This window comes from Scomber scombrus, chromosome 8, assembly GCF_963691925.1.
Source record: "Scomber scombrus chromosome 8, fScoSco1.1, whole genome shotgun sequence".
Taxonomy (NCBI): domain Eukaryota; kingdom Metazoa; phylum Chordata; class Actinopteri; order Scombriformes; family Scombridae; genus Scomber; species Scomber scombrus.
In genome coordinates, this window is record NC_084977.1 from 5248006 (window position 1) to 5265668 (window position 17663).

The following is a 17663-nucleotide window of genomic DNA, read 5'->3' on the forward strand; positions in this document are numbered from 1 at the left end:
CTTCTTGAAATTATCGTAAGTCGGAATACTACCTTATAAAAAGCGTGCATTTCGGTATAGAAGTCAGAATAACAACAAGAAAACTCTTAAAATTGTCAAAAATATCTGATTTATTGATACTTAATACTTAAGTGTGTGGAAATAAATAGCCAACGTTTGTTGTTTAAGGAAATTAAACCCAACTTTACTGAATATGGTGTCATATTGTCAATGAACAGTTTTTTTAACTCTCACATAATAACACAACCTTCTTGAGCTGTTATATGAACGCTCTCAGTTTGTAAACATGGGAAATGTTCTCAATTTCGCTATAGATAAGAGCTGTTCTGCTACGTACATGTTTTTCTCCCATCCATCTCATGTAACGTGAATGCGCCACGTCACGTGACCAGTCTTGCCGGGTTAGACTTCCTGTTGTCAATTCAGTGTGTATTCAATGTATATTAAGTGTTTGTTTTTGCTCTAACGAACTACTTTACTGTGTTTGCTCGAATTCAGAAGCGGGAGTGACATTTTTGTCACCTTTTATCTCAGGAGAAACAGTTCGGAAAGGTCAGCTAACGTTAGCAGGGTCAATTAAACACCGACACTGTTTTTTTACATCAACATTAGCCTGAACTGTCCTCCATACAGCTTCACCAGGTATCCAGTTTACTCGCTATTATCATGTCGAAGCTGCTTTCAATGCAATGCGTCGCCTCTCTGAGGAAACCCGGAGGTCTGGTTCATTTAAGAGCGACTTCATTGGGGGTCAATAAACGGAATTACAGCTCCAAAACGGGCTCTTCATCCGAGTATTTACACCAAAGTGTCGTTCCATCGATGCATTACCAGAAGAGTTTACCCAGGTGAGAAGATACATCACAATTTTGTCATTTGAATTTATTTCGACGTTACTCTACCAATATATTTGAATTCATAATAATAAATATGGTGTAATATGAATATAACTGAGCTCTGAAGTGATATATGGCTGTAAAAAGGTGTTAAGAGTTAAAGAAGGTGACCCATCTGGCTTTTAGATGAATGTAGGTGAAAGTGCACTGATGGTTTGCTCAGTAACCACTAGGGGGCGATACGTGACTGACATACATACTATACTGGACAGCTACTATACTTCTCATTGATTGATATTTTGTGGATTGTTTAGACTACCCATACCAAAACTGGAGGACACCATCAGGAGGTATTTAGCTGCTCAGAAGCCACTTTTGGATGATGAGCAGTTCAGGTAGGTTACTCTCAAGCACACACCGTCTTTTGATTTCATCATTTGATGAATTAATAGTTTACATTTTTGCAATAATAATTGTTGTGTGCCCTCAGAACAACAGAGAAACTCGCAGTGGATTTCCAGAACGGTGTGGGGAAACAGCTGCATGAGGAACTGGTAGCTCAGGACAAAATCAATAAGCACACAAGTTACATCTCAGGTGAGTGTCATTATTAATTTAAAGTCCCTCTCCACTTAAATTTTTTGTTTTTCTTCTTATTCCTTCTGTTGGATATTTGAGCTTCACTGTGCAGAATGATGTATGTGTAGTGTTTGTTTTCACATTAATCTGCTGAAAGTGGAAGGTTTTGTGCTCATTAAACAGGTGGGTTTGAGAGGCGGGGTTACAAGCATGATTTGTGACATCACAATTAGTCTTGAAGCCAATTGTGGTCCAGTATTCAATATATACATTTGTGATGCGGAAACTGCACAAACACTAAGAGACACCTTGAGTCCAGCAGTTAAACATCTGAGATGAACAATAATTTGCATATTTATAGATCTTGAATGTTTAATGAGGGAGAAGGAATGATGCAATTTTAAGAAGTGTAACATGTAAATGATACTTTTTCTCTAAGAGAACCATATCAGAGACAGTTTATTGTTCTGAGCTGAGTGCGCCTTTATTGGACAGCAGAGAGGTCAACAGGAAACAAGAGGAGAGAGAAATGGGTATGACATGTGACAAAAGTCCCTTGCCAGACTTGAACCAGGGACATTTTGGGTATATGGCATCCGTTATAACCACTACGAGGGTACTGCAAAACTTGAGCATCTTTAATGCACATATACATTAATGAATCTTGTCTTTTTTTCTTCCAGCGCCGTGGTTTGACATGTATCTCTCTGCGCGTGACTCTGTGGTGCTGAACTTCAACCCCTTCATGTCCTTCAACCCCGACCCTAAGACAGAGTACAATGACCAGCTGGTACGGGCGACAAACATGGTGTGTTCAGCGGTGCGCTTCATGAAAACGCTGCGAGCAGGAGTGCTGGAGCCAGAAGTGTTCCACCTCAACCCGGCCAAGAGCGACACGGACGGCTTCAAAAAGCTAATCCGCTGGGTCCCATCCTCGCTGTCTTGGTACGGCGCCTACATGGTGAACGCTTACCCTCTGGACATGTCTCAGTACTTCCGTCTCTTCAACTCAACGCGGATTCCCAAGCGCGGCCGAGACGAGCTGTTCACTGACGAGAAAAGCCGACATCTCTTGGTTATGAGGAAAGGTAACATGTATGTGTTTGACATAGTGGACAGGGACGGGAATTTGGTGAAGCCTGCAGAGATCCAGTCCCACTTCAAGCACATTTTGTCCGATTCAACGCCAGCGCCCGCCTTCCCTCTGGGCGTGCTGACCAGTGAGAACAGGGACGTGTGGGCCGGGCTGAGGGACAAGCTGGTGGCAGCTGGAAATGCAGAGGATTTACGGATGGTGGACAGCGCTCTCTTCTGTCTCTGCCTGGATGACGAGAGCATGAAGGACCACATTCACATCTCCCACAACATGCTGCACGGCGACGGCTGCAACCGCTGGTACGACAAGTCCTTCAGCATCCTCCTGGCTAAAGACGGACAGGCGGCCATCAATTTCGAGCACTCCTGGGGCGATGGCGTAGCTGTGCTCCGCTTTCAGAACGAGGTCTTCAAAGACACGACGCAGCAGCCGCTGGTACACCCGGGCTCTGCTCCTGCCGCTGTGGATTCAGCCTCAGCTGTGCGCAGACTGCAGTTCAAACTAAACAGCGAGCTGGAGAGTGGAATCACGAAAGCCAAGGAGAACTTCAACTCGGCTGTGTCGAAACTCACCATCGATGCCATGGAGTTCAAGAAGGGTGGGAAAGAGCAGCTCAAGAAGAGCAAGTTGAGTCCAGATGCTATAGCACAGCTGGCTTTTCAGATGGGCTTCCTGAGGCAGTACGGACAGACTGTAGCCACGTATGAATCCTGCAGCACTGCTGCATTCAAACACGGCCGCACAGAGACCATCCGTCCAGCCACCGTACACACCAAACAGTGTTCACACGCCTTTGTCTGCCAGCCAGGAAAACACAGTGTGGATGAACTGAAGGCCATGCTCCACGAATGCTCCAAATATCACGGGCAGCTCACCAGGGAGGCAGCTATGGGTGGGTATAATACTTTTATTACATTTGGGTTGAAAATCCCCTGAAATATTCCCAATACTGTCTAACTGAGGGACAACTGGAGCTTGCGGCCATTTTGCCTCTTGTGCTCATTAACATATTACTGATGTCATTTTATGCACAAGACAAGGCGCTCTGGTAATTTATTAACAGGAATGACAGTGCCGGCTTAACTTTCTAGGTCAGCTATAGTTCCAGCATTCAAACGAGATACATAAGCCATATGTGCCGTATTTAAAGCCACTGGTTTCAAATTTTACGTGTTATTCTATCAAATTAATTTTCCTGATTTAATAAGAAAATAACGTTAAAGTCCATAAAAAAACACCATTATGTATCTTTTATTAAGAGTTTAACACTCAAAAGATTTGGTTCCCCCAACTCGTCATCACAGATCACAGGGTCTTATTCCCTTTTTTAAATTTACACTTTAAATGCACTTTAAAACACATACAGGAAACTCTACCTGTCACTCATAATAAAGAGCTGACTGGGAAAATAGGTTTTCCATTTTTAATACCGACATCTGTCATCTGTCAGCAGCTTTACTTACTGTTATCTGCTTGGAGCAACACTTATTTTTGAAATCTTAAGAGATAGAATTGCACCCGTAAAGACATCAGCTGTCTGCCAAATCCACACTACATACTAACTGTAGACAGTATACCAGTCTTTATAGTAAACTATATTTAAGTTTTACATTTTGTAAATAGTATACAAGAAATAAATAATCTTTTCAGTTTTATATGAACAGAGAATTATGTTAATTTAAATGTTTCCCAGCTGTAACAACCACTTCCATTTCTTTTGTGTATTGCATTGTGTGAAAAATAGTGTACACCACCTGCAAAGCACAGTGTGAAGAAACAACATACTAAAAACCTGCTTTAAATGAGTATGTAGTATGTACTCACTCACTCACACCCTTTGATCTGCTGCACTAACCTCTTCCTTCACTTCTCTCTCCAGGTCAAGGTTTCGACCGTCACCTGTTCTCCATGCGATACCTGGCCAACTCAAAGGGTGAGGCCCTGCACAGCCTGTACGCAGACCCCGCTTACTCCGCCATCAACCACAACATCCTCTCAACCAGCACCCTCACCAGCCCGGCCGTCAACCTCGGCGGCTTCGCCCCGGTGGTGCCCGACGGGTTCGGCGTGGGCTACGGCGTTCACGACGACTGGATCGGCTGCAACGTGTCGAGCTACCCGGATCGCAACGTCCACGAGTTCCTGCAGTGCGTCCACAAGTCTTTAGAGGACATTTTCACCGTGGTGGAGGGAAAGCCAATCAGCTAAGAGACAAGTGTGTTGGTCATCACCAAAGAGGAAATATGAGTTTTACAAATGAGTGAAGGTGAACAGTTTAATAAATGTAGGAAGATGTTAAATTAAGATAATATATTTTCTACACTAACATCAATTATGGAACAAAACTGTTAGAATCAGTTTAAGATGAAAACTATCTGCTGGTTTTCCAGGACTGAACTTTACAGCCTTGCCCATTTTGACAATGCAGTGTACTGTAGCCTAATGTGAAATATTAGTCTTTTTCATTTAAGACTAACAGAAGTTATACAGTGGCAGCCAAGATTAAAGGTGCTGGTCACATCATATTCAGATTTAGAACTTCTCTGCGATAGATTATAGACTGTGCCTTATCAGGATGTTGCAAATGTCACACAGAGCATTAACTTATCATTACTGTAATACCTTTGATTTCAACTGTCACTGTTGATAATTTTCATCCTTATTCATGCAATTGAATGTATTTTGAAATAAAACTTGAATGATTTGCTTTGTTGTTTCATAAATGATGCTGTACCACAACATCTTCCCATTAAAGTGCATTATTACTATAAGTGAAAATTAGTCTTTAAAATTTACTTATTTCCTTCTTGCAAATAGCTCAGACATAGTATTGATTTTTTCACCCTTTATTTAAAATAAAAACAGTTCAACCAAAAGCAAATGTACAAATGCGGTAGTACAACAACAGAAACATGAGCTAAAGCACTTAAAAACAAAAAAATCCATGTTTTTAGATTGGCTTGATCTTGAAGTGTAGTCCGATGAGACTGAAGACGAGACATTTCAGATCTTGCACCAGGTAGTAGAACACGCGGAGGCCTTCAGGATCCCTGAAACACAGCAGTTTGAGATGTTACAGCCTTTTGTCAGTGACAAATATCCAGTATGTACTACCTTAAATGCTGGAGAAAAAGTACTCACTTTGACTGGTTGACGTCGATCAATGAGCCGATTTTGGAAGTTGTGAATGAAATGTGCTCGTCCCCGATGACGATCTCCAGCTCCTGTGAAAGAACAGAAATAGCCAAGTGACTCCTACAGCTTGAATAAAACCTTTTGTGGTCAACTTTATCAATGCAATCAATACAGAGTGAATTTTACTGCAATGTTAAAAAAACAATTCTGGCGTTTTCCTCATTTAAACCTGTTAACACCACAGTGGTAGTGCAGTAGTGAGGAGAAAGGGCACAAATAACATCTGTATATTTGAAATCTAAGTCACAATAAAATAAATACAATAGTCTAATCGCTGTCATTGCTTGTAATCAATGACACCGATTAGACTGGTTTAACAGGCAAAATAATCATGTCAGTGTTGCTGAATGGAGTCTCTGAACGAACCTGTCTGCCAACTCTGTCAGGAGGCGGCCACAGTGCATCGTCTTCCTTGGTGATCTCACTGTCATCGATGATCCTCTTCAGCTCCTCCATCACACTTTTGTGTACGTAGGCCTGAGTTGATGTTCACAAAACAAAGTCAATCATCTCCAAATGCATTCAGTGTCATGACACACAGATGAATGAGATTAAACACTTGAACAAATGCAGCTAGAATGTTTACTGATATAGAAATCAAGAATAGGTGCCCTCTGCAGCACTGGGGAACTAAAGAGGGCCTATTATGCTTTTAATTATTTTCAGACTCGTATATATAATGTTACAATGTCAGATGTTCATATTAAGTAATTCACGGTCATGATGTGATTCATGAGTGACATTGGACACTGGTCACTGGCTGCCATTCCTCTATCAGTCATCAACAGGGGGCATGTTTGTAATCGAGCCATTTGGCAGGCTTGATGAGGATGATAAAATATGCAATTTTTAATGTTTCCACTCTATATTATTTAGTATGTGTGCCTAGTCTGTATTTGCCATTTAAAAAATGTAATAATAAAAATGACATTGGCCAAATAGCCAAGGGAATTAAGCATTATTGTCTGACTATAGAATATATAATTGTAGAAATAGCCTAATATTCATACAGTAGTAAAAGATATTGGTTAGGAACTTAAGTACAGCGGTTGCAATGAGAAAATCAAATCCCTATCTGCAACTTGTTATTAATTTGCATTAAACTAAACTCTGCTCAGCTTCAACTCGTAGATACTGAAGCTGGCATCTCACTGCAGCTAAGGCATCTGAAGCCCTTCATCATCAGCCTTCATTGAAAATAAATGACTGATGCCTGCTTATGTTGCTAAATGTGCACAGTTAGAAATTGAGGGGCTCCAAAAAGGTCCATTATAAGAAAAATAGGGAGTCTTTAGAACTGTGATTTATGCATAGCTACTCTAGTAGAGTCCCAAAATAAAAATATGGAGCTGGAAATGAGCATAATAGGTTCCCTTTAATATATATTCAATGTTCTCTCCTGTTTTAATGAATGAATGAATCCATCTACGTGCCTATTTCAGCATCATGATAATGAATGACTACCAACAGTTATGTCTAAAATATAGCACACTGTTGATAAATAAAGATGAAATCACAGATATGATGTGCTTCTGTGGCATATCAGTGATTGTAAACATAAGTTCAGCAGATGTATGAAATGCCATGGTACAAAAGTTTAGGGATACAGTCAAGTTACTAAGACAAGTTTGGCGTTACTAACAACATATATTACCTCTTTTCTGATCATGACGTCGTTCTTGTAGTTGCTGTTGTTTGCATATCTCAGTTTACCTGCAACAAAATCAAGTTTAAAAGAGTAATGTAAAAACAATGCATATTTAACCAAAGACCTCTGAAGTTAGGAGCCCTGCAGGCCACATGGCGCTTATACACTTATTTCATTCTACGTGAATCAGCACCGCATGGGCAGTAAGTTCATTTACAGATTCACTTCAGTTTACATTTTACCTATTATATTTTTTTTACACAATGGAAACCAAAGAGAGAATTTGGCGCTAATCAGCTCACTTTAACTCTGCTGCGGCCTACTCACCGGCGACGATAGCTTCCACCGGGAAAAGCTCAAATATGCAGTTTTAACGATTAATTACACTTACCGTCAGGTCTGAATTCAAATTCCAGGAACTCGTGTCCAAATTTGCCCTTGTGCCCAACATAGTATCTCAAATAAAAGTCGCTTGTTGACATTTTGACTCTCCACAAAGTCTTCCTGGTGAAGACTGCGACCAAGACTCAGCTAACGAGGGTAGCCTGGCTAGTCATGTACGCATGCGTAGAGGCTCACAAGGTTTATTGCTACGGATTTGCCCTGATGTTTGTCTGTCAGGTTCTTACAGTTGTTAAACCGTAGTATTGAATTTTCATTTATACACTATTTTATACCTGACATTGTCCTTCACATTCCTTTAGCAAAAAATAAATATGCTCGTTATAACAACACTGAAATCGGCATGTTGATAAATAATGTTAAACAATGTTTATTAATGGGCAATCGTAAATTCCTGATTTAGTTTTTATTAAATACAACTCTGCTTTGTGATGAATTTCTCTATGAGAATCTGGTAAAATCTTTAGAAACATGAAATCCTTCAAGACGTCCTTTAAGAAACACTGTGGGTTGGGTGTGCATTGTCAAAGACTTGTATTAAGTTTATAATTGTGTGACTTGATTGTACTGGTTTGAAGTTTTCTGTCGTAAAATTATTAACTTACTTATAAAAGTAAATAATAATCATATGTAATAGATTTATTATTTGTTTACTTAAAAAAAAAAGTAAATAATTATAAAAATAATTTCTATCTTTATTTTTTGCCAATAATCCCTGTAAAAACTGTTTATTAACTTACTTATTTTTATACTTTTGTTTTTTATATAATAATATGTAATACAATTGTAAATAATTATAGATTTCTACTGTAATCATGATTTAGTTGAGCAAATTATTGCAAAAACACCATATGGAATATATTCCATAGACATATACGTATACGTATTCTGCCTGGCAGACGTTTTACAGGGAATATTCTACCCAATTTTGTCGCATTTTGACAACGTCATCATCCGCCGCACTGACGATAGGACCTGCGCGCAGCACATGTGTGTTTGTTAGAAAGTTAATCATGGCTGGCTCGTTTTCACAGGAGCTTGAGGAGTTATTGAACCCTTTGCCTAAATTTGCGGATCCAGAGGATGATGGTGATGAGGCGACCAAAGCCAAAGTCACAGAGAGATCCCATGAGGACGATGATGATGATGCTGATGAAGTTGGCCTCAGTGCTCTGCGGAAGCACAACACAGATCTGCTTACAGAGACAGACAGAAGGTACGTGGGGAAGAGAGTCTCTCGTAAACAACTGCTGATGGACATTGAGGGATCTGGTGAAGAAGAAGAAGAAGAAGATGATGATGATGATGAGGAGGAGGAGGAGGAGGATGAAGAAGAGGGTAGCATGGAAGAAGATGAAGAGTTAGAAGATAAAGAGGACACAAATAAACTGTCATCTAAAATGAAAAGCGGTGACATGTTTCCTCAGGGAGTGGACTTTCATAAACTGACAGAGGGTATGGATGACCTTGGAGTAAGTGAGGAAGATGATGATGATGATGACAGTGGTGAGGAGGATGAGGGCAGCGATGAAGGCTCTGATGATGATGAGATGGAAGACGACGACGAAGGAGCCGTCCGCACCTTCTCCAAAGAGAAAGTGGACGAAGAGGTGGAGAAGGGGAATGCTGTGAAGAACCAGCTGGCGTTGTGGGACCAACTTCTCGAGGGTCGGATCAGGATCCAAAAAGCTCTGATGACCACCAACCAGCTTCCACAGCCGCAGACGTTGCCCGAGTTTAAAAGGCAGGGTGGAGCTGAGGTTGCGGGGGCGCTAAAGAATACCCACAAGGCTTTAAAAGCTCTGCAAAGATCCCTGCTGGAGCTTCACGATCAGGTGCTTTACCACAACCCAGACACCAAGACCATCGCCCTCGGGAAACCTGAAGGAGCCCAGAGTGAAGACGAGGAGATAAACAGCGATGAGGACGAAGAGGAGCCCATGAAGGAGGAAGGACCGCTCAAACGAAAACTGGAGATGGCTGAATACCCGGACTTCATGGCCAAACGCTTTGCCGCCTTCCAGCCATACTGCAACACCACATTGCAGAAGTGGCATGACAAAACCAGACTGACCATGGGCAAGAGCACCAAGGGTTTCGGGGCATTTGATAGGAACATATTGACCCAGGTGGAGCAGGTACTGATGGACCATGAGAGGTTGGTAAGGCGTACTCAAACCAAACGCTCAGATTATAGAGTGCTGGGGAAAAAAGAGGCGTCCACTATCACCTCCGAGACCGTCCCCGAAGAGGGCGAGGAGGCCGAGCATAAGATGAAGGCGAACGCTCATCTGAAAGACCTGGACGAAGACATATTCGACGACGACGACTTCTACCACCAGCTGCTGCGAGAGCTCATCGAGCGCAAGACAAGCGCGGCCGACCCCAACGACCAGGTGGCCATGGGTAAGCAGTGGCTGGCCATCCAGAAACTACGCAGCAAGATCAAGAAGAAGGTGGACACCAAGGCCAGTAAGGGACGCAAAGTCAGGTTCCACATCCACAGTAAGCTGATCAACTTCATGGCTCCTGTAGACAACAGCTCGGTCAGTGACGAGGCACGCAACGAACTGTATCGGGGCCTCTTCGGTAAGAACTCTACAGTCAGGGAGTGAAGTGTTCATCATGTGGAGAACAGATGCCAGGGTGTTAGCAAAGTAGACCTTTCTCTACATACCCAGGAGTGGTGCCAAGCAGCAGTTTGGATTAGGACTGTCGCCTGCTCTATGTCAAGGGTTCTTCAGGACTGAGCGGAAGAGTTATGGTGCTCTGATGGGACTAAACTGGGTCACTGGGCAAACACAAGTTCTTATTGAATATCTTTTTTACTGAGTTATATTTTCAGAATGTTTTTGCCTCAGGATCAATCTGTGTCTAATGTAATATGTAAGAGTAATTCCACTCAAAACAAACTGTACTGAGTCTTCAGTATACAGGACAACAATCCATCTATTGTACATTTTATACTGTATTGTTTGTCTTCTGTCACCAAGTCATACAATTCAAGTAAAATGTTAACTTAACTTAAATCATATGGCCTTATTTGTTTTTTTAACTGTAGTGGAGTGTCCTAACATTGACTTATGACATTACATACAAGCCAGTTTCGACTACACACATAAGGACAATTTAGATAACTTGTTTATTATATGTAATGACGGTCTAGTTGGTGTATCTCCACACTGCTTTTGTTGCTGTTGTTGGCTGAAAAAAGGTCAAATTTAAATATACAGAGTGTCCATAAAGTCTCTTTACAATTTAACAAGTTTATTACAAAAGCAAATGAATGGACAAATCTCATCAATGGTGGCAATGGCATCAGTGATGTTTAGCTTCAGGTCGTTGATGTCCCGTATCTTTGTTCCATACACCATACACACATGCAATGTGATTAAAAACTACTATAACCACTGAGTACATAGAACACATCTGATTAACATATCTCATCAATTGCTTTTGTGATGAATTTTTTAAATTGTAAAGAGACTTTGCCGACTCCCTGTATACTTCATTTATTGATTTTGAAAAGCAGTTTTTACAGGTAACACTGGGTGGTGCCTTTCTTATTCAAGCGTCCATGACGGTGACAGCCATCATTCATTCAGATACTGACATGCCAAATCTAAATTAGCCACCATGTGCAAGTTTCTTAATTTAGAATGTATGAACTCCCTGCAGGTTGCTATCAGTGCTCAATTTCCCCAGAAAAGAATGTGTGTCCTTGTCCTCAGTGGTAGTTCCAGCCCTGGTTGTCACTACATTATTCACAGTATTAGTAACTTAAAAGACAGGTGGACAATTTTTCAGATCTGTCAGGAGCCCAAATAAACATTGAAACAGGTTTTTGAAAGTTGATCTGAAAATAATATGAAGCTGCAGCCGGGAAAAATGAGTCAAATCAAGTTGATATCTCTCAGTGTTAGTCTTTTTTAGTATCAAAGTCCCTCTTTTTGTGAATATAATTGTGTGAAGACACCGTGAACACATTTGAAGGGGATCTTTTAATAGCCAGACCGAACAAGACAAATGATTACAGCAAGGAAAACCTGTTTCAGTGTTCATATGGACACCTCACTGTTGTTTCAAGACACACAAAGAATTGCGAACCTGTCCTTTAAAAATTGAACTGTTAAACCTTTCCTGGGCAATAAAAAAAAAAAGGACACAAAGTAGCATGTGGCACTTTTCTCTTAATATGAAGATTTAAAACAGAACAGAATGTCTTTAAAAAATAGCAGACTTAAACTAAAATGAGGTGACATGAGATTATGACCATATATATATACATATTACATATATATATATATATAATTTGGAGGTGTTGTGTATTAACTCAAAGACAGTACCTGAGACCTTTATAAGAAAATGTATACAAGAAAACTGCATAACACAATACATTTACAGAACATATTTACATTGGCTTTCATGTACTTTTTGACATTTTACAGCTCAATGCATTGAGTAGCAACTGAGTTTTCAGCCTCTAATTTTTACGGCTTCTAAATCAAACTTGCATATATGTGCATCTGAGGATTCAAGTTTAAGGGAACCAGAGAAAAATAATATTTTGTGGTAATTCCATAACAACAGAATGAATTGTTCTTTATGTGAAGTTGCACATTAGTTACAGTAATGTCAATAATACATCGCAAGAAAAAAAAAAATCATATTACACAATTAGGCCGAGGACAGTGCGGAACATTCTTTGGTGATGATGTACATTTAATGATTTGAGGTGGAAGTCGGTTGTTGAAATTTGATATAACTAATTCAGTTTGTTCAATTTACACAAGATAAATTCTGCTTTTGAGCAACGTGAAAAAAAAAAAAAAGTATACAACACCAGGACTTTCAACCCATTCATACATTGCAAAATTTATTTCCATGAGTCAAAATATGCTTTATATATATGGAGCTTGAAAAAAGATGTAAAGTTGCATTGATAAAGGGAGTTAGTCAGGTCACACAGTGAAGCTTTAAGGGTAGTGAGGCCCTGCCATTCAGCAGCATGTCGCTACACTGCATTTATTGTACTGTTAAAGGCTGTCAAGTGTTTGGTTTTTTTTTTTTAAACGTAAAACTGCATCTTAAGTTTCTCCGTTTTAGTGCTGTGGTAAAGGCAAGCAGCAGTTTTAAATGATATTACGAGTTCATCCCTTTGTAATCCTCCTCTTTCAATCTCATACACAAAATATAAGAAGAAAAAAAAAATACAGCTGAATACTACTTCTTTAAACCAGCTTCGCAAAAGGAATGGTTTCCTTTCTTCTCATGTTTCCACAGTCCAAACTGAATCATATCAAAAAGCCGTTAGCCAAATGAAGTGCACAATCAGGCACAATCAGGCGAACCTTCCCTTTTCGTCTCTCTCGGGGGTAGGGGGGAGTGCTGTGCTCAGTGGGGCCGACTGCTGGACTCCATGTTTGGCTGCTTCTTCGTCATTCCATAGTTCTTAAACCAGCCGTTCAGCCGTTTGGTCAAACCGCCAGTTAGAATATCCTGGATGTGTTGAACTATTAGATTTATGGCAACTGTATAAAGGGAGATAAAGAGATTGTGTGGTCAGAGGAGCCCCAGGTTGTTATTCTCATGTTTGTACCTTTACATTTGAGTCAGAGCCAAAACATAATTTTCCTCAAGTTCTTTGAGGAAAGAAATCATCCAAGACCAAAAGACTGAAGAGACTATAACATTGAAAGACATCTACTTGATATGACTCATTTGGACATATACACTCACTGGCCTCTTTATTAGGTACACCTGTGCAATCTAATACAACAACTCTACATTTATGAAGTTTATACATTTTCAGTTTTTCTTTCAGGAAGGTGATAATTCTACTTTATGTTTATTATTGAGGTCATAGTCGGTGATGGTGATGTATTAGGGTGCATTGCATAGAATGGCGTTCCTAATATTTTGTCCACACCATTATCATACATGAGAGCGGCAGAATATTAGGAACACCATTCAATATAATTCACCCCGGTTCACCACCACTTAGTACGACCTCAGTAATAAATGGATGGGAGAACTGTGGTATTGCACTGAATTATATTGCACAGGACCTAATGAAGTGGCCGGTGATTGTAAATGTATACATGTAAGTTAAGTATATCAAATAGGCACAGTTTAGATTTTAGTCACTTCTGCATTAACTTGAGTATCACCCCTTTGGTTGCATTTTTCTGGTTTATGGACCAAATATGGTATCACCCATGTCACTTATTGGATACTCACCTTGCCTCCCTGCCTGTCTGGTATAATGATTGGCCTAAAGTCACATGACCAAATACCCAATTCATGTTGGTAGATAACCCATTGGCTGATACATGTCTGGATACACATACTTGTTTTGTGTGTGTGTGTGTGTGTGTGTGTGTATTTGGAATATACACATACATTTATAGGTTATTTCAGTGTATTTAGAGTCGCACCATGAGAAACATATCTTTTGTGTGTGTGTGTGAGTAACAGATGGAATTTTTTTTTTCAACCAGATGTCTTTTAGGATTCTGAAAACACCCTCAAAAAAAATAGCCAGTGTTGGTAAACCATCATCTGGTTTCTTCTAAGATTGCCAGGTGTGTACAATGTTTCTGGGAAAATGTGATACTTAGCTCTTTGTGTCAAAAGTAACAATAATACACGAGAGGTACAAGCTGGGTTTTCTACAGCGTGTTTTCATTCACAGTTTGTTTTGGAAGACGTTTTTTTTACTCACATTAACAGACAAAGCTGTTTTGTCCTTCAAGCAGCAGAGGCTTGTGCTGCTGCCTTCGTTTCGAAAGCACAATTCCCAGCTTGGAGGTCAACAATAAACACAGCTGTGTCTTTCATAATAACACTGTTGGGACCAGTGTCTCAAACATTTGGTTTCAATGCTTTACTATGATTCCTAATATAGTCTGCTGGGAGAATCTCCCAGGGAACAAAAGCAAATATACTCACCAAGGTTATCAGCTCCTCTTGGTATGATCACATCTGCGTATTTCTTTGTCTAAATAGCGTTGATAAGAAGGGGGAAAAAGTTTTGACGATGAGTCCATGTTCAGGGACACGACCATGCAAACTGGATAGAGTAGTATTACATGTAGAATATACACTCACTGGTAGACAGAACTCCTCAAATGCAGGCTTGACGAAAGTAATGTACTGTGCTAGAATGCTTTCCAAGTCCCGACCACGTTCACTAATATCACGCAGAACTAAGGGAGAAGGAGACCAAGGAAAAAGTTACCTTTCAAAAGTAATAGTTGAGACACTTTGGGGAGTTTTCTAGAAATGTAAAAGGGTTAATTAAGTTGTGTTTGTATGTCTCACCTCTGCGTGATAGCCTCGTGTCTGCATCAGTGTCCACGAACAACTTCATTTGGAAAAGGTCTCGAATGTCTTGGGCGTAAAACATCAAGATGCCCTCAAACAGTACCACATCGGCGGGGTAGACTGTCACCGTCTCTTCCTTCCTGCCACACCAAGACAATAAAGATAAAAAAACACTTAAAACAACTGCGGAACTTTTAGTGAACGATAGCCATGGTCACAAACGACAATGACGGTCTTAATACATAGCGTACATTCAATGGGCTCCCATCAGCAGAGAACAACGAACTATTAACAACTTTTGACCATGAGTTTCTAGATGTTAATTACTTCATTATGTTGTGATGTCAGTTGGGAGGCCCTCTCTGTGGACAATAGCAGAGGACCTTTCCTTCTCCAAATCTGCTGCTGTTATTTGTCAAGCCTTTTCAGTTCCTTAGTGTGACCCATGGCACTAGAACTCTACCAGTCCTCTTGCCTTTGTCATATATGTTTTTATTCCCAGAAAATGATGTAAGAAGTTATGTTTTAACTCCTCTCTGTTTGCTTGTTTGTTGGCAGGGTTACTCAAAAGGTCCCCTGCCAGATTTCATAACAGGATATTTTTGAACTGTTTAAACATGCCTAGGCAGAGGCTAAAATTCTACTACTATTCTGTAATCGTACATTTGTACAAATTCACGTAGCTCAATGCCAATCTCCCTCTCTACAAGTGCAAATTAATCCAAGCAAAAGGGTTACTAACACATTTTCAATTAAGAGTAAAGGATTTCCTTAAAGATTTTACAACACCACAAGCTTGATTTTGAGTTTGTATCAGATTGATGTGTTTTGCTAGCTAGCTACTATCCATCTAGTATAGTGTTTAGCATATTATGAGCGCTGGACAGGCCTAAACATAAAACTAATTACAGAAATATAGTCAACATATATTATTAATGCATCCTTAATAAAATTTAAACCATGCACTTGTTTTAATTGAGTAGGATCAAGACTGCACTGACCCAAACAATCTAGAGTGAGTGACTGTGCTGACAATGCTGAATTGAATAACGTTAGCGACAATAACTACAGCATGTTTTTAAGGGGGCTTCATTTTCCTAAATGTCAGCCTATATAAAAAGGATACATTCATTTCTACCAAATGTATCTCATGATCTTCACTGGGAGGGTACTTCATACTTCTTTTTTTTTTGTCCCGTACAGTGCCCCCTATAGGGCAATTTTTTCATTGAAAGGGCATCAAATTCTTTACTTCAGGTTTGTTAAACTAAAGTGAACCCTGGATAACACTTATTCTTTTTTTTTTTACTAGAAGGGCACCCGTACATAACCTGCCCCATGACAGCAACTCATGGGGCACTGCATTACATCCTCTTCATTTAAAAGGCACACCATGTTTTATCACTTTCGGCACCATCACATTTTCTACCACTAAAAGAGCACCCATGAGGGCACTTCAGTCCAGACAGTCACATATAAAAAGGCCCTCTATAGGGTATTTCATCCTGATTGACCCATAACTAAGACAGTCATCACAGAACTTTGGTATTTCTCTTGTGTGGTCACCTTGGATGGTATTTTACCATTGTGGGGGCACATTAACATACCATGGGGAGACCTTAGACAACATTTTATCATACAATGGGGACACCTTAGATGGCACTTTATCATACTGTGGAGGCACATTAACATACCGTGGGGGCACATTAGACATCACTTTATCATACCGTGGGGGCACCTTAACATACCTTAGACAACACTTTTTCATTACCTGTTGGCACCTTAGTGGGTACTTTATCATACCATGGGCCAGTGAAAGTAGCAGAGTAATAAACTCTGCAAATAGGCTCACTGATGTCAATTATTAAAGAATATTTAACCTACTGTTTGCCTGCTCAGTGGCTTCTGGTGCGACCAATAAAAGCCGTAGCAGCAAAACCCTTGAGTGTACTGAAGTGAGTAATGTTGGCTTTTATTGCTTATGAATTCAACTTTTCCAATGCAAAGGGAAAAATGTGTCATTATATCTTTCAGAAGTTTAAAGCTACAATAAAGGGCTTTAAAATTTTAATTCTACATTGTTCCAGTGCAATACATAAAAGAAAAACAAAGTTTACAAAGGGATCAATCCAGAGCTTTTGCATGTTTTCGCCCATTTACTATAATTTACATATATTTTGCATTACTGATGACTATTTCTGAAAGCTTTCTGTAGTGTTTTAAATTTTCAAATATGTTTTTCCTACTTCCTAGGCAGCCGTCTGTCATGATCAATTTCACTATTCTATGAAAATCGATTTGCATAAAAAGGTAGACTAATTAATCTACAATAGTGGACATCAGATCAGCTTTTATTGTTAATGTTAGTGCTGCAATATGATCAACTGGAGACATATTTCATAGTCTCTGGACTGTAACATGCAAATACACTTCTTAAAAAGACTCATTCACCTGGAATGTGTAACAAAGTCATAAACTGGGATGTGCACTGTTTTGCCCTCCTTGATGTCCCACAGAGTCGCAATTATGAGGTCGTTGTCAAATGCATCTGTAGGGAAAGTGCACAAAGTATCAAAATGAA

The 17663-nt window shown here is 40.0% G+C and overlaps 4 protein-coding genes across 4 annotated transcripts in view; 2 read left to right on the forward strand and 2 right to left on the reverse strand.

The window, feature by feature from the left end:
• The first annotated feature begins 403 nt into the window (after positions 1–403).
• cpt2 (carnitine palmitoyltransferase 2) lies at positions 404–5282 on the forward strand. The gene is made up of 5 exons (XM_062423534.1): positions 404–848; positions 1151–1231; positions 1327–1433; positions 2099–3403; positions 4391–5282. Exons 1-5 carry the CDS (start codon positions 667–669, stop codon positions 4717–4719), a joined length of 2004 nt encoding a protein of 667 aa, XP_062279518.1. The 5' UTR covers positions 404–666; the 3' UTR covers positions 4720–5282.
• A 59-nt stretch (positions 5283–5341) lies between these two features.
• On the reverse strand, positions 5342–7896 carry magoh (mago homolog, exon junction complex subunit). The gene is made up of 5 exons (XM_062423548.1): positions 7746–7896; positions 7361–7419; positions 6073–6183; positions 5653–5735; positions 5342–5561 (listed from the first exon to the last, which is right to left on the reverse strand). Exons 1-5 carry the CDS (start codon positions 7834–7836, stop codon positions 5462–5464), a joined length of 444 nt encoding a protein of 147 aa, XP_062279532.1. The 5' UTR covers positions 7837–7896; the 3' UTR covers positions 5342–5461.
• Positions 7897–8740: 844 nt separating this feature from the next.
• On the forward strand, positions 8741–10773 carry aatf (apoptosis antagonizing transcription factor). Its single transcript, XM_062423535.1, has one exon. It carries the CDS (start codon positions 8770–8772, stop codon positions 10369–10371), a length of 1602 nt encoding a protein of 533 aa, XP_062279519.1. The 5' UTR covers positions 8741–8769; the 3' UTR covers positions 10372–10773.
• Positions 10774–13141: 2368 nt separating this feature from the next.
• The window catches only part of uck2a (uridine-cytidine kinase 2a), a 6293-nt gene continuing 1771 nt past the window's right edge, over positions 13142–17663 (reverse strand). The window contains exons 3-7 of the mRNA XM_062423545.1: positions 17534–17630; positions 15080–15222; positions 14867–14964; positions 14708–14756; positions 13142–13287 (exon numbers count right to left, since the gene is read on the reverse strand). Coding sequence (XP_062279529.1) covers positions 13151–13287; positions 14708–14756; positions 14867–14964; positions 15080–15222; positions 17534–17630 — 524 coding nt within the window. The 3' untranslated portion in view covers positions 13142–13150. The remainder of the gene's footprint in view (positions 13288–14707; positions 14757–14866; positions 14965–15079; positions 15223–17533; positions 17631–17663) is intronic.

Excerpts from the sequence above, each read along its gene's own strand:
- magoh (XM_062423548.1), bottom strand. The coding sequence starts at position 7,836 with ATGTCAACAAGCGACTTTTATTTGAGATACTATGTTGGGCACAAGGGC. Across the intron at positions 7,420-7,745 it reads ATTTGAATTCAGACCTGACG|GTAAACTGAGATATGCAAAC; the intron begins GTAAGTGTAATT and ends ATTTTGTTGCAG. Across the intron at positions 5,736-6,072 it reads CTGACAGAGTTGGCAGACAG|GAGCTGGAGATCGTCATCGG; the intron begins GTTCGTTCAGAG and ends GTTCTTTCACAG.
- aatf (XM_062423535.1), top strand. The coding sequence starts at position 8,770 with ATGGCTGGCTCGTTTTCACAGGAGCTTGAGGAGTTATTGAACCCTTTG.
- cpt2 (XM_062423534.1), top strand. The coding sequence starts at position 667 with ATGTCGAAGCTGCTTTCAATGCAATGCGTCGCCTCTCTGAGGAAACCC. Across the intron at positions 1,232-1,326 it reads TTGGATGATGAGCAGTTCAG|AACAACAGAGAAACTCGCAG; the intron begins GTAGGTTACTCT and ends GTGTGCCCTCAG. Across the intron at positions 1,434-2,098 it reads GCACACAAGTTACATCTCAG|CGCCGTGGTTTGACATGTAT; the intron begins GTGAGTGTCATT and ends TTTTTCTTCCAG.